Genomic DNA, 15,573 nt, shown 5'->3' with positions numbered 1-15,573 from the left:
TCATACTTAATCCATCAGAAAGAGGAATCACAGAAGACTTCGTAAGGACCAAGCTCAAAGCTGTCAAGTGTGAACACACTTTTCTTCTGCTAATTTGACAAGGAAAAACACCGGGAACTGCTTTTCACAAGAGTCTTGGGGGTCTTTGCCGTCGTTCTTGGAAAACAAGCTCCGATGTTTTTCTAACCCTCCCACGGGAGTCTCTTGCGCTTGTGTAACTTGTCTCCGCCGTCCTATGACTGCACTTCGCTGCAGCAGCGGCACTCTGACCTCAGCCGACTACACTATTGTTGTTGCGCTCCAGTTACACTTACCATCAAGAGCTCACCGCTTGCTTTTGCAATCTTTGTAAGAAGACGCGCTTCTGCTGGCGTGTTGTGTGTATTTCTGTGTGTCACCGATGTTGGGGGGGGGAGGGAGGGGGGAAACTCGAGGCAGAGCATATTTTCTCACGATAAATACACATTTATTTACAAATAAAGTGGTTATGATAGAAATAAATACAAAATAGAAAAACATCTGCGCATTATACTTCATGTGGTATTGCACCCATTTGGAAATGTACATCAGAAATACTTTTTTTTTTTTATTATCAAAACCAGTAAAAGGAATATATTCCTCTGATTAAAATATTTATTTCCCAACTTGACAGAGACATAAATATATTCATATTATATGCTTCTTCCAGGATAGCTCTGTTTGTGTCTTTTCATATAAATAACGTCTTCATTGGGAAAACCGGGTGTCCATCATCACCCTTTTTGATGTCTCTTTTTTTGACGACTTTTTGACATCTTCCGCCTGTAACCCGCTTTCTCATTCTCACCGGCAGCCGCATCCCTCGACAACCATGTCCTGATAGTTTTTAAGGATGACCTTCTCGTATTCATCCAGGTAAAGCAGAGAGATGGGGCTCAGTTCGGTAGGCACGCAGCACGCCTTCGGGATGTTGGAGTTCACAGAGTTGACCAGCGTCTGCACGATGGCGTGGTTGGTGGAGTTGAGGTGGTCCGCCAGGGGGAAGGGACACTCCCCGTGGCAGTAAAAGGCGTGGTAGCCCGGGGGCGCCACTATCCACTCGTTCCAGCCCACATCGCTGAAGTCCACGTATAGCGCGTGCCTCTTGCAGTTGGCTTTGTGCTGGTGCTTCCGCCGCTGTTTGCGCAGCGTGGCCTGGCGCTTTTCTCGCGTGTGCAGCACCGAGTCCCCGCGCCCGTCGTGGCCGTACGTCACCAGCAGAGGCCTGGCTTGAGGCCATGAGTCCTGGTCCTGGTGCAGGGACCTGCTCACCCGCACGTGCCTGCCGCGTCGACGGGCGTGCTCGTCGCTGGCCTGCCGGTCCTCCGGGTGGCGCACCTCCACCATGAAGCCGTGGTTGTGACCTTTCCCGGAAGTCCACTGCGACACAGCGGGGCTCACGTCGAAGCTTTCCCACCGGCTGAAAGAGTCCTTCACCAACCGGGTGTCTAGCAAGCGAACTAGAGGCTCCCCGTCGCCGCCAGATTTGGGCGTGCCGAATATCTCGTAAATGTTGATGCGATGGAAGCCGGCGGCCGCCGAGCTGACGTTTGCGGAGCCGTTGTTGGGGCCGGTGGGGGTGACGCCCTTGACTTGGTCCCTGTAGATGCGAAGCTCTGCCGACATGATGCGCTCCTCTTCTGGGACGGAAGTGAGGTTGAAGTAGAACCGCTGGGTGGTTTTGCCTTTCAGGCTGGCCAGGGCCTCCATCGACTCTGAAAAAGACAGCGCAGGTTGAGCTAATTTGGCAGAGGTAGACCGTCAGGGCCAAACTGACCTACATTTTACATGAACATTTTCGAGAGTTTTATTTTTTTGTCTAATCAGGTTGTTACCACGTGAATCTAATCCGACGCGGGCCGTTGGAATCGGGAGTGCTGGCCAATGGAATTTAAACTATATTAGCAATGGGGACCGTTTCTTTAACCAGCCGCATTCACAAGACTCACAAGGCCAACTAGATTTCGTCGATAAGTAATCGGCATCTCTGGCAAGTTCTTACCCAAATATTGATTATAAACTGCTGCAGATGATAGAAGTGGCATCGTACCATATTGTTTTTGATATAGGACCAAGAAGTGGATGAAGATGTGTAAATCCACACTGAAAGCTTTTTTTTTTTTAAACTTCATCTTTAACTCATTCACTCTCAAAGACGTTTTTAAACGTCTTTTCAGACTTGGTCCAGAATTGGCTGGTACTGAACTGCTACACGCTGGTTTCTCTCGCGGTCAAGTTGTCGCACAAACAAAACTAGACAGGCGTGACTTTAATCGATGGACAGTTACCATAGCAACCACAGAGAGTAAAGGAAATCCACCTGTAAATGCTCCGAAGTTCAGTGTCAAGGCGACAGTTTCGGCAGCCGTACATTAATCCTCAGACAACACACAGGATTCATTTAGCTCGGGATCAGGACCGTTTTAGAGAGACTTGGAGTGGTTGTTCCTTGAAAGTGCATTTAGAGCAGCCACGTTATTATGACTGCCCCGAGGCATGGCTAAGATAGCACGGTATATAGACTCATTGGTTTTTCCCTCCTCGCTGCGTAAGTGACACAAATTATAGTGCGGCGTGCAATTTTCTGCGCCGCAATCCCGCTTTGAACTCTTACTTGTGAGCATGACGAGCCGCGATGTGCACACGTCGTTGCAAACTTTGAACGACGCGCCCCATCGTTCAAAGAAGCCGTTTCGGAAATTCCACCATCTCATCCTAAAGCTCCCACCAGAGGCACAAAGACCTCAATTAGGCGTATCACTCCTTATTTGATGTGGTGAGGGGGGGGGGGAACCCCAACTGCCCCCACTCTACCTTGTCTCTCCTTCTTCCTACTCGCCCCCCCCCCCCCCCTCCCCGGATCCCAAATCCTCCTGTTCTCCGTGTTCCAAATCCTCTTTGCTCCGTCTCGCTCTCTGACGCCGTCTTTAGCTCCCTCCTCCTCCTCCTCCTCAGCAAACAAGTCCGGGCTTGTTAGAAACGTGCGACTTGTAGATTGCGTTGATCAACATTCCTAATTTCTTTTCAGGCTCCCGTGCCGAAACAAAACGGGCAGTGTCGCTTTGGTTTTTTTTTTAATGTCCCCATACCGTTTTACGCAGCTGCTTTTTATTCCTGGATCTTGACTGCAAGTGAAACCGAGGACTGTATCTGAGCAAAGCGATGATGATAAACAGATGTGTCAATCATCGGAAGACAATTGTATTTTTGGAGCCCTTGTCAGTTATGACACCTTTTGAATCTTAATCAGGTTTTGCCCTTTCGAGATCTGGCCTACGCTATAACCTGAATCGTCATCTGTTTGCTCCCTATTCAGGGGTTCTTGGTCCTCATCTGATCTGGCCTTCCGAATTGTTCTCATTTTTAACTTCTGGCACCCTTGGTTACCTACCCTAACTTTTCTTCTCGACACTCAAACCAGAATTTTGTCCCCCTAACAGCACCCCTGGGTGTAATCCACCCAACAGAGCTTTCAGAGGTTTCCTGGTCCTTAACCAGGCTAGTCACCACTTTTGCCCCTTCTTCAAAAGCACCACCAATCACCTGCAGAGGTTCCTGATCCTAAACTGGTCTGGCCTACCCCCTCATCAGAATTCTCATCCGCCTAAGCTTTTTCTTCTAACAGCAGCAGACTACGGTTCCAGTCCCCTGCATGGGTTCCTGGTCCTCAACCGGTCTGGCCTATGCTCAAACCAGAATAGTCATGACGTCCGTCCCACTTAGTTTTCTCCTCTGGAGAGGTTACGGATCCTCATCTAGTCCGGTAACAAATCGTGATGACTTTTGCACCTTTCTCTCGTCCGAGCCCTCTGCTCAGTTTCCTGGTCCTCACCTAGTCTGGACTCCACTCAAGTCTGGCTTGTTTGCGGCGTTTCTGAGTGTCGCACCCGAGTAAACGCAAACGCCTCCCTCCAAACCGCCCCTGAGGTCTCTGCGTTTCACCGCCTATGTCACTTTAATGTGCCACCAAACACTACTTTTGGGGATTAAGTGGTCGTTGCTATTATTTTAATATCGCATTGCGGCAAGTCGAATGATTTCATATTTAAAATACATTTTAAGTAGCTGAACACTCAAATCAGCAGTAAAATGAACCGAAACCAAGAATTCATCTAATCAGGGTAGTAACGGACGTTTTAACGATGTAGGAGCATTTTTGAGGAATGGTGCAACGTGGAGAAGAGGTTATTTGGACAGGATAACAATTTGGAATTGTGTCTGGCTGCATGACGCGTTTGCCTTAATGCCATGTTGTGGGTTGCTGAAGTAACCCGGGGCCCGAGCGATCGTCTGCGCAAAGGCCAACGCCGCTCTTTATCCCGCTCCTGCGGTGCGTGTCTGGAAAAACTGTTTTCAGAGGCGTACTGCAAACACCATCAATTATTAAGTAACAAATTCACCCCTCAGGGACTCCACGGCCACTTGGATATGTTTTGACGCTCTCGCTACGGCCGTGGCCAGCGGACGTGGTAAAAGTACTGACGCTTTACTTTGTTAGAAGTCGAGATATTTGTGGGGAAGAAATAAGAGCACAAATTTGACTCTTTTACTGAAGTGAAAAGTATCGACGTTTGTTGAATGAGTTAATCAATCAAGATCGAAATGGCAGTTAACAACCTCTGCCGCGAAGTTAACAAATTAAGGAGAAGAAAGGATGGATAGTTGTTTTCAAGAACGTGGTCAGAACATTTAATCCTCGAGTACAGTTTTGAAGTATTTGTTACTTCCCAGAAGTGGAAGCCAGACGCCCCCCCCCCTCCATGTTTGCTCAAAGGCCTTGCGTCACAACCTTTTTTTTTGAAGTGTCCCCAAAACTTACATTAACAGTGTAAATAAATTAAGACGCATGTCACCTTGCGGATGACTAAAAAGGTGCTGTAAAACAACCGAGTGCTCTGAAGTCAGCGTGCTGACACCCTGAGTCACGTTTAAGTACATGTTTGGGCTGTCTGAGAGAGCCCAGGAGCTGGAGGCTGACAGGTCGAGGTATTCGCTAATACGCACCTTCGTGGTGAAAGCTTCTAATCGTGTTGGCCTCGCTGGCTGCCCTCTCGGCGTGCCTTCCCATGTTCTTGGGCCGCCGGGCACTGTGGTCGCCGTTGGCCGAGTGCATGCGGTACAGGTCCACCATGTACCGCGGGACCACGGCGTGCTTGCCTGGCGACGGCCTGCGTTTCAGGCCAAACATGCTGAGGAGCCGTAACTCAAACTCGTGCAGGGCGCCCGCAGATTGCTGCGGGCTGTGCCGGCCCGACTCGCCGCTGTACCGCCTTCGGCCCACCTCGGGGATGAGTCCCGTCGCGCCTTCCATCAACACCTGAGCCATAAGCAGTACCATGAGAGAGCCGACCACGGTGACCATGATCAGTCAGTCCCTGTGGAGGAGAAAGTGGACGTCCTGTCAATTTGCCGAGCGACATGGAAGAAAAGGGGAAGACACCTCGTTGCTTTGAGGCGGCGGCGGCGGTTGGCAATTAATCATCGGCATGAAGTCTGATCTCTAAGATGAAGATGGAGGAAGTCTATGAAGGACAGGAAGGGCAAATCAAAGAAGTCTCCAATTAGAAATACGCCGAAGGAATGCAGGCGAGTGGAGATCAGAAGAGGCATGAAAGAGTCTTTTCGAAGAAGGGGGGGGGGGGGGGGGTGAAGAGGAAAAAAAAAAGAGAAGGGAAAAAAAAAAAGTTAGGAAAAGAAGAGGCCCAGCCTGCCAGCCGGCCGGGTGCTACAAGCGTCAATTTGCGGAGACTTTGACTGTATAATCATAAGGGATAGGGTTACTTCAAGAGACTTGCAGGTGTTAGATCTGACGTGCACCACCGGGGCCAGATGTACAACACATCTAAAAAAAACTGCCTGCAAAGGAAAAGTGCACTTTAACCGCACTTTTTCCATTTCCCTGCCTCATTGAAGAGCATCAATACATGCAAAGCGTGATAAAAGTCACTCGGAGATTTGAACTCTCACGCTCAAGTCTTGTTTTATTATTATTATTATTATTTTTTCTTACCTGACGAGGAAGCGTTGTGTCCGGTCGTCGTTCCACCGTTGGGCTCCGATAAAGTCCACATGAAGTCGCGTTAAATCCACGCTGCTTCTCCGCGGAGGACCACAGACAGACAGCCCGACACCCTCACATGTCCGCTCGCGCACATAATGTCACGCGCCGGCTCGGTTCTCTCTGCGATTTGTCCTTTTTACGCACACACACACACACACAAAAAAAGAAGAAAAACCAGAGCACCAAACGCGTTCTTGTCACGAGGAAGTTTTTGCGCGCAAGAGGGAGCGATCAAAGTCGAACGCGTCTCGGTAGAACATCTTCCCAACAACGAAAAAGCGTGTCAAAGTCTGGAAGCAAAGTGGACTTGGGTGCGCTCCGGAGCGGCGTTGGATGGTCGCGTCGTGCGCCACCGACGGAGTGCTGCGATTGATTGGCTCCTTCCCCTCGGCCGGCCACTCTTTTTGTCGTCCGGTGATGTCACCGAGGGGCTGTCAATCACATGGCCGCCCATGAAAGCGCCTCCCGCGGACTTTTAGCCCTCGGGCGGACGGGCGGGGTGGTAGTAGTAGTGGTGGTGGTGGTGGTGGGTGCGAGACTCACACCCAAGCCGACTTTTTTTTTTCCGCCTCTTTTTTTTTCTTTTACCGTGTCAAATAAACACGTGAGAGTCAGTGACACCCCCCCCCCCCTCCGTTTTTTTTTTTTTTTGGAAGGCCTTCTGGTTTCTCGCCCGGGGGGGTCGGGGGGGGGGCTTTTATGATAAGGAAAAACTACAATAGCACTTAAAACAATGTAAATTTGGATTAGCACCAATTTGGGAACCTTTCGAGATACAGACCTTCTGCTTATTTCTGAAGTGGACTAACATTCATGCATTATTAATAGGATTAAAAACAAAAAAAAATCTTAGATATGTTTTCGGTGAATATGAAATAGATTTGACTCCACCACTCAAACTATATCAATACAAATCAGCGATAAAATTGTCCTGTCGAAAATTCAGCAAGTTGCAATGTTACTTTGGATGTGGGATGAAGTGAGTAAAGTTGGAACCAAATGCTCGACCTGTCAGTACCTGCTCCATTGGTACAAGGTGAGAATTTTAGCCACATTTGTGTTGAGTATAGGCTGGAGATTTAATTTTTGATTTTTTTTTTCTTTCTTCGTCCCCATTTAAAAAAAAGCCACCATTGATCCCCTTTAGCGGGGCCCATTAGGCCATGATAGTTGGGCCAAGCGGTTGTTTTGGCCAAAGCGGCTGTTCTGTTTTCATCCAGGGTGATGGAAATAGATTAAAGCCCACAAAGATTCACAAGATACTGTATCTTTGTCTCCTGCCAGGATAATAACATTTGATGAAGGATAATCCCAGATCATCCACTTTGCAATTAAAATACAGATATAGGCCTCGGGTTGCATAACGTTAGTCACGTCAGCAGCAAACCTCTTACATGTTTGCTGTTGGGATCTTAGCGATGGCTCCCAAAGCAATTGCAACACAATAGTGAATATGACGCAAAAAAGGATATATACTGTGTATATACAGTATATGTATATATGTATAAAATGTGTGTGTGTGTGTATACATACACAATTTTCTATTAGCCAGGTCTTAGCCTTTGGAGGTTGCACATCATGCACAAGTCGGCACACTCACTTCATGCCGTATTTACTGTTTTTCACTTTTTTAAAAAAACATTTATGCCCTACTATTGTTTTTCATACAAGTATTTACAGTAATGACAGTAACAGTCTGCATGCTTTTTTCAGTACAGGGGGGGAAATTCAAACATGACACATAGCAACTTTCCGGACTGTTTTCATTTTTATTTTTTTTTCTGGAGAACCCACGGGGTCAAATTTGGCCCTTATAAATTCTGCTACTGAAATGCTACCCTAAAATCCCAAAGGGTCAAATTTGGCCCTAATCCTAAATTAGGATTAAAGCAGTAAATATTTGAAAAAAACATATATTTTGGTGTTCAGTGAACATATAGCAGTCATTTAATGTAAAATTCATCATTTTCCAGAGAAGAAAAAGCTTCTTGGGTTCTCCAGGGTTAAAGTATGATATCTATTTTTTTTCCCATGACTTGCGTTCCATTCCTTCTCCTCTTGTCGAGTTTGAAGTAAACCACAATCGCCGCTTCATTCTTTGCATGACAACCGAGCGCGAACGACCAGCAGACAACCGCCACCATCGCTGCTCTACTTCTTTTCCCTCCAGCGTGCATTTGTTTGTATATGCGATCCACAAATATTCCCTGAACAAAAACACAAGGTCAGACCGGAGGGGCTCCCACACAGAGCTCGCTTGCGCTATAAAAGTGAAGGGCTTCAGAGTGGTTTACTTTTCTTCCAGCCGTGTTTTTCCCCGGTGCTGCGAATGAGTGGGGAAACATCATTCAAGTGAAATGCAGCTCTGTCAAAACAAGCGCGTCTTATAGCTTTTCCCACACTCTCATTCCAATCGGGAACATCTTCATACGTCATATTCAATTTTTTTTGACAGCGGGGAGAACCCCTTCATTGTGCGAACTGTGATTTTTAACACCCCAACTGTTAACTAGTATGTAGCAAGTACTAATTACTGCGATTATTTACATCGTCGTCAAAAAAAATGATTGGCCAGGAGTTTGTTTGTTTCATTCTTCCATTTTTGTTTGTCAGTTTATCCTCTCCCTGGACACCTCGTTAGGTCGTTCATTTATGTCGCGGATAAGCTATCGAAGTTTGCTCGGCAGTGTTGCCCTTTCAATCAACGTGTAATTGGATCAGCGCGGAGACTGAGATTAGATAACGGTGTCATATCTGTCTAGAACAATGACATCCGCGGTATCGGACTGAGGAGGGGGTGTGGGGGGGGAGCTCAAGATTGAAGCAGCTCTGGTTCTGTCGCATCGGCATGCAAATTGAACTAACTCCATCTGAAAAACTGTGATGTCGAGACATCTGATAAAAATCCATTTGGCCTCCAACGATACATCATTCTGACTTTTCAAAATGTTCGTGTCGTGCTTGTCTGCCTCATCCTTTTTACAAAAAAAAAATAATTCAGCTGAGTTCGCAAGTTTGTTTGCAGAGGAAGACGTGAGGCAGTTACAACACACTTCCTGTCCATTACGTAATATGCTCTGACCCTGTACCAAACGGAAGGCACCCTAACATATAGTATGATTAAAAAATATATGAGGGTTCCTGTTGGGATGCACTCTCCATCGATCCATCCATTGTCATCTAAATTGATGATCCTCATTTGGATAGCAGGAAAACTGTAGTCGATGCCACCTTACTGGACTGGTCGCTGGCGCATACGAGGTGTGTCAGCAAAGTTCCAGGACTGGCGTCATCGAAGATAAGAAAGAGGAACCTAAAAAAAAAAAAATCTCACATCCAGTGAGTAGGGAGGATGTTCTAACACTGAAATGTTCTTCTTGACCATAAATTGTCCGAGGCTCAGCGGATTGTGAGCAGGCAGGTTGTCATGGTGTCATCTCTCGCTTCTTCTCCTGCAAAGAAAAAACAGTGCATCATCTCTTTGTCGACCGGTTGTTCAGCTGGCACATTGAAGGGGAAAACTTGAAGCTTGCGTTTGACTTTTTTTTTCAGTCTCCCGCATAGAGACAAACAAGCATGACATTTACAATAATTTGTTAATTCCAAGTGCATTTTTGTGGTCGGGTGAGGGAATTGAGAAATCCGATTGGTTGCCTTATCTTGTGGAAGACTTGCAGAAAATGTAGTGAGATCTTCCATGTGTGTGTTCCACGTGTACGTTTTGGTCTGGATGCGGATGGTACAGCACTGGCTTGTCATCACCTACATTCCACGAGTCGGGGGCGGTTTGTGGGGAGAGGGTGGGGGGGGGGGGGCGGCTGAAGCCCTGAGATGACACCGCAAGATCCAACCATTAGCCTTTCACCTGCTGTTAACAGCAACTTGGCCGGACTCACGGCCCGCATTCCTCCGCCTTGAGCCAGATGGGCTTTTTTACACTCTTGAATATGACCTGCTATGAAATCGATTTGGCTGTGCGTTTGCTGTTGTGACTTCTCTAATTTGATTGTCTTTTTTTTTTTTTTTTTTCGGGGCGAAATGATTCAAAGTGGAACGCGGAGAAGCACGTCGAAGGCGAGCACATTTGTGCGGCGCGAATGGGAGGCTGGTGGGTGGAAGTGGGACAGATGCCATATAGGTTGTTCCCGAAATGGAAAAGCCACTAGTGTCAGAGACGGCTGGCAATAAAATAAATAAATAAATAAAAATGAGCCAGAGTCAATATTTATGGACACCGAACATGTGGCACGCTTCTCTTGCCCACTAATTTGAGCAACAAGTCCATCTCCAGATTATACGGCCCCCTTGCAGATCACAGGCAACCAAGGCTCCCAAAAAGTGCGTGCCAAAGAACGCGCTGATGTTGGTCACGCGCTACAAACGGCGCATAATTTAGCGAGCTGTTTATTTGTTTGTGGCTTCTTTTCCATGACACTCTTAATCTTCACGCTCGGCCTGTAATTATAAGCATCCACTGCAACCTCCAAAGTCGAACTCCAACCGAAAGGAGTTGAAGCAAATTTTCTGGTGAAAAAATAAATAAAAATCTTCACCATAAGTGAAATCGGGTGTCGCGGTATAGCCGAGTGGAAAGCACGCCTGCCTCACAGAGAATCGGTTCTGGGTTTGAACCGAGGCTGCGGCCTCCCCGCGTGGTGTTTGCATTATTATCCGAGAACCAGCGCGGCTTCTCTCAGGGTATGCCGGCTTTGTCCAACAATCGGAAAACTTGCATGTTAGCTTCTTTGAAGACCCATTGAATGTGACTGGGTGTGTACCTTGCGACATGACTGCTGAGTGACCTGCCAGAACCGAATTTCAGATTCCGATTTTCTTTTTCAGTACAGTACTGAGGTAGTCCAGAGTTCCAATGTGGATCTTATAGACACGACACATGAAGCGTCATTTCTTTGCTTCATGTGGCCTTCTTGATAACATGCAAATAGGAATGGTATCGAGATGCGTGCTCCATTTAGCATGAGAGAGAGAGAGAGAGAGAGAGCTCTAAGTATAGGGATGTGCCCTTTTGAATGCAGCTCCACTCATAAAGAGCCCACGCGTCACTCAATTATACGTCTGCATGATTAGAAGCTTGGGCTCTACGTAAACAGCCCGCGTAAAAAAAAAAAAAAAAAAAAATTACATTTGACCACTCAACGGCCCGAGCAGCTGTTTACAGGCAGAGGAATGGGAAGCACTTAGCGAGTCTGCTGCTCAATATCTGTGGAAGCGTGTCAGTTTGCTCTTTCTACTTACAGTAGAAACCTCCAAAAGTCCCAATGCCCTTAAAAGTCGTATGGGGGGGGGGGGCAGTCACATAAATCTGACCTTCAAGAAGCTGATGGCCTTGGTTTGGAATGTAGCATCGCAATCACGCAAACACAAAAAGCCAAGCAAGAACATCCCAATATTCAAGTGACCTTCACTCCAAAACACCAACAAGGTTTTTAATCACTTTCCCCACCGAGGTGAAAATACGTCATGTGTAATGTGGCTCATTCAAACATGATGCACCACCCCCCCCCCCACCCCGCACCCCTCCCAAACATCTTCACTTTCAATTTAAAAAAAATTAAACAAAATATTTTTTTTAAACACATCGCCATCTCACAGGCCAAGATTACGGTCCGATGTAGCGCTTGGTGTTTTATCAGCATGCCTGATGACACACAGAACAGTGCCGAGGTTTACGCCGAGCCCAGAATCTAATATCAGACTAAGCAAGGTCAGATTGTCGATACGGTTTGAGGTTAAATAAAACCAATGACACTAAACAAGCTTGCTGTTGATTACGTAACCTGTAAACATGGCACTTGGGCTTCATGGGTAGGGGAGGGGGGCTTCTGCACCTACGAAAACCGACCTTAACCAACTTTGTACATTAGTCGTAATCGACCTCGTCGCCATCACTGGCCATGCATTTTACAGACTACTTTTACGTAACAGCAACATATTTTATTTTCCCAAATTGCATCGAATCCGACAAATAGCACAAATATGTGACAGTAATTGAGCCCCATTTGACACCATTTCCCGTTTACAGCAGAAAGCGCTTTTGACAGCATCTCGGACAAGCTTTCACTCTCGTCAAATTGGAATTCGTTCTATTTCTGTGACAAATGAATGGTGCAACCGACTTCTGAGGGGCCACTGTATGTATTTGAGCAGAGGGTTATCAATTTTGGGCGTTAGTCTGGTTGGCCGGTACCACGTTTCCCAGCTGCGCTTGGCCATATTTGAGCTATGCGCAAACCTGGCCTTCACACTGCCCAAGTTCGTCCTCAGCTCTGCAATTCTCCCGTCGTTTCATTCAGCCGCTGTCTTGCTACATCTGATCGCGTCCGTCGGGCCTACGCAGCAATCAGGGGGCGGGAGAACAAGAAGAAGAAGAAGGAGGAGGCTCGTCGGCTACAGGGAGGACCTGATTGTGCTCTGGCATCCGCAGAATGACATTATAGCGGCGTGGTTTGACGATAATAATAATCCTCGGCGCAGCTGTATAAACATTGAACTGACATCCACTCCCAGGGCACGCCGTATGTATCTTTAACTTTGTCTGATGCAACTATTAGTGTCTCCGCCCAGCTGGCCAAGCCTCCCTCTTGGGCAATATTCCATCCCCATTTGTAAATTGCCATAAATGTCATTGGAAAATGGATGTTCGCTTCACATCGCGTCGGAAGTGAAGGGAAAGCGCGCACCGTGTGACAAGTACGAGCGTGTCATTGACTCTCTTAAGTGTGGGAAGTCCTTGTGTGATTTTCTTCAGGCAATGACGCCCCCTGATCCCCCCCCCCCCCCCCCCCCCACTGTCTAGCGTATTTCCCGGTAACGTTTGTCTCCATTCGTGGCACTTTGTGTAAATATTTATGGGACTAAACTAACTCTTCTGTATACAGTAACCCCTCTTCCACACACAATCTCTTGCGGAATGCCATCTAATTGGCGGTTTCCTCTGTTTATCCGCTCTCCGTATGGCGGAGTGAAGCCGTCAATTGAAAAGGAAATCAAATGAGGTTCATCATGCACGCTCCTCGCCGCCCCCCCCCCACCCCACCCCCTACGCACACACACCACCGCGTCTGTAATTCACATGCTAGATTACCATTACGTGTCGTTTGTGTTTGTGATACAATAAACAGACTCCAGATGGCTCTCGGGGTAAGATGTATAGTTCCAGAAGCCAGGCGGTGGAGAACTGCCGTATGACTCCACTTGGGCTCCTTTTCTGTTCTGTCTCATCGCAACCACGAGGAAATAGCAATTAAAGCTTCCCAGGTCGGGGGATTAATGCGTGTAGTGTCCCCTTCAATAAAACCGCATGACTAAGATTGGACAAATCCGAGGCCTAGCGAGAAGCAGTTCAAACTGTCTGACTCGCGTTGCCTAAGCCCCAACACATCCTTGACACTGTGCAGCCATGTATGTAAACGGAAGGCAGGAAACGAGATCTGCCAATTTTCGCTCTAACCACACGACGCTGTGTTTTTGTATATGTCTATGTAACAAGTAGACAAGTCTATAGACTGGTTTTGATCCAAAAGTCCGTGAAAACACATACAGTGGTACCTTGACTTTATTTTGTTCTATGACCGCGCTCATAACTGAATTTATTCAAATAAATAAAAGACACCCCCCCCCACCCGCTGAAATGAATTGAGATTAGTTCCAGACGTCACGCAAAGCACGATATGTCATTTTTATGAAATACATAGCACTGTACTTTATAAAAACAAAATCAAAAAAACCTTTAGCAGTCTTTACATCGTCTTGTATTTAGGGTGCCAATCGAACTTGGTTCACTGAAAAAAAAAAACCCTTTGTCAGTTATTTGCTCAAAGTATTGCAATTTCACCACTGAGTTTAATTCAAAGAAAGCAATGGAGATTCATTTGCGCCTGTCACTACGGTCGTCTTGGTCTTTGCTTTGTCATCAGGCTAAAGTGAATGCTTCAGCACCCAAAAATACAAATGATTATTTTCTGATCCATTCACCGCTCAAATTTGTTGACGGTTACCGTATTTCCATGACCATATTGCGCATACGTATTAAACATGCATAAGACGCGTTGAATTAATGGACGCAGGCATGGTTAAAACGTAGACGAAGCTTAAAAACATATGCTAGCATGTATGCATGCTAGCAGGAGCAAAACTGAGTTCGTTGTATTTTGTTGAAGTATTAACAATGAACGGATGTTATTTTTTGGGGGGATCAATTTTCATCCTCATCATTTCTGTATCCGAAATGAAATCAATCACGCCAGGTTCCCTCGCGTCATTGCCACAGTCAGTCCCTTTGCCAGAAAGGATGCCGGCTTTTGCGAAAGTTCGAACAACAGCGCGAGCAGACACGGAAGCCCAAACATCCATTCACAAATTGTGGCGTCACTTCCCCCGGCGCCGCCTCCCCCGTCTTAGTCAAGCTCTGTTGGCCATCGCTCCCTCGCCGCTCGTAACTTCACGTTGGCCGTTTCTGTCCACTCATTCTTCTCATGCTTGGACACTGGGCCTCTTGTCATAAAGTCAACTTTTTAAACCCAGAATGAAGCATTCTATTTTCTTAACCTGGTCAAGTAATCATATTACCTAAGACTCCATAAAGGGGAACAAACAGTAGCGTAGAATCCAGGCTTCTTTTTATGTGCCTTGAGTGGCAGATTGGCTTTCATCAAAGAACCCTGGCGAGTTAGAGAGTCATTCCACTGCGCCCGAGCATACGAAATTGATCCTCATATGCGCAACATATGGTGGAAAGCAATTTCCACCCGAGTGTTTTAGTATTTCCTCCTAATTAATTTCGCATGTACGAGACAAGCGCGAGCGGCCTCCCAGAACCGAGGCACAAAAGCCAGCTTTGTTTCATTCGTTGGTCTGCGGTTTTCGAACTCGCTTGCGCCTTTTTTTGACACACCGTATTAACACCGAAGGCAACGTTTTGGGTAGGGAAGTCACATCTTGCTCTCGAGAGGGCCGAGAGTGAACTGTTATCATCGGCAACAAGCGTGGCTTGCACGAGGAAGGAGAGACGGTAAATTCCCAGTCCGAACTGTAGTAACGGAGTTCGCCATCAAACACGACGGGTTCCCTCGCGTCATTGTCGGAGTCAATCTCGTTGCCGCGCGGCTCCCCTGAAATTATGTCAGCTTTAAAAAATATATAAAAATCAGTGTAAGTGGCTATTTCTGTCCATTACCATGGCAACCAAGCACAACAGTAAAAGCTGACTTCTTGCACCTTGCTATCGTGCTGGTCCACTTCTTTTCTATGGTGTCGATCACCGGGATGTCAAAAGTGACCGGCACCTCATCCGTGTTGGTGATGCGGTTGGGCTGGATGTGTAATTATATTTTTTTTTATTTATCATTTTGTCATTTATATTGATATATTTTGTTGTATTTCAGAATGCGAAATATGCTTGTCCCTCGTCACTTGCCGTAGCCCAAGCTAGGGCTGTGGGGATTGGTTGAGAGAACAGTCGGGAATGGAGGTCA

At 46.8% G+C, this 15,573-nt stretch overlaps 1 protein-coding gene across 1 annotated transcript; it reads right to left on the bottom strand.

Moving 5' to 3' along the window:
• Window positions 1-469: 469 nt before the first annotated feature.
• On the bottom strand, window positions 470-6,597 carry LOC147185544 (bone morphogenetic protein 2-like). Its single transcript, XM_086104478.1, has 3 exons — window positions 6,029-6,597; window positions 5,023-5,393; window positions 470-1,733 (listed from the first exon to the last, which is right to left on the bottom strand). The coding sequence occupies exons 2-3, from the start codon at window positions 5,378-5,380 to the stop codon at window positions 823-825; spliced, it is 1,269 nt and encodes a 422-aa protein (XP_085960604.1). The 5' UTR covers window positions 5,381-5,393; window positions 6,029-6,597; the 3' UTR covers window positions 470-822.
• Window positions 6,598-15,573: the final 8,976 nt, after the last annotated feature.

The sequence above is a fragment of the Hippocampus guttulatus genome, chromosome 23 (assembly GCF_054856545.1).
Source record: "Hippocampus guttulatus isolate MCC_2025c chromosome 23, RoL_Hgut_1.0, whole genome shotgun sequence".
Lineage (NCBI taxonomy): Eukaryota > Metazoa > Chordata > Actinopteri > Syngnathiformes > Syngnathidae > Hippocampus > Hippocampus guttulatus.
Note: the sequence above shows the minus strand (reverse complement) of the source record. Positions and strands in the feature narration are given on the sequence as shown.

Bases quoted from the DNA above. Each gene is read 5' to 3' on its own strand.
- LOC147185544 (XM_086104478.1), bottom strand. From the start codon at position 5,380: ATGGTCACCGTGGTCGGCTCTCTCATGGTACTGCTTATGGCTCAGGTG. The intron at 1,734-5,022 runs GTGCGTATTAGC...TGTCTTTTTCAG, and splicing joins TAGAAGCTTTCACCACGAAG to AGTCGATGGAGGCCCTGGCC.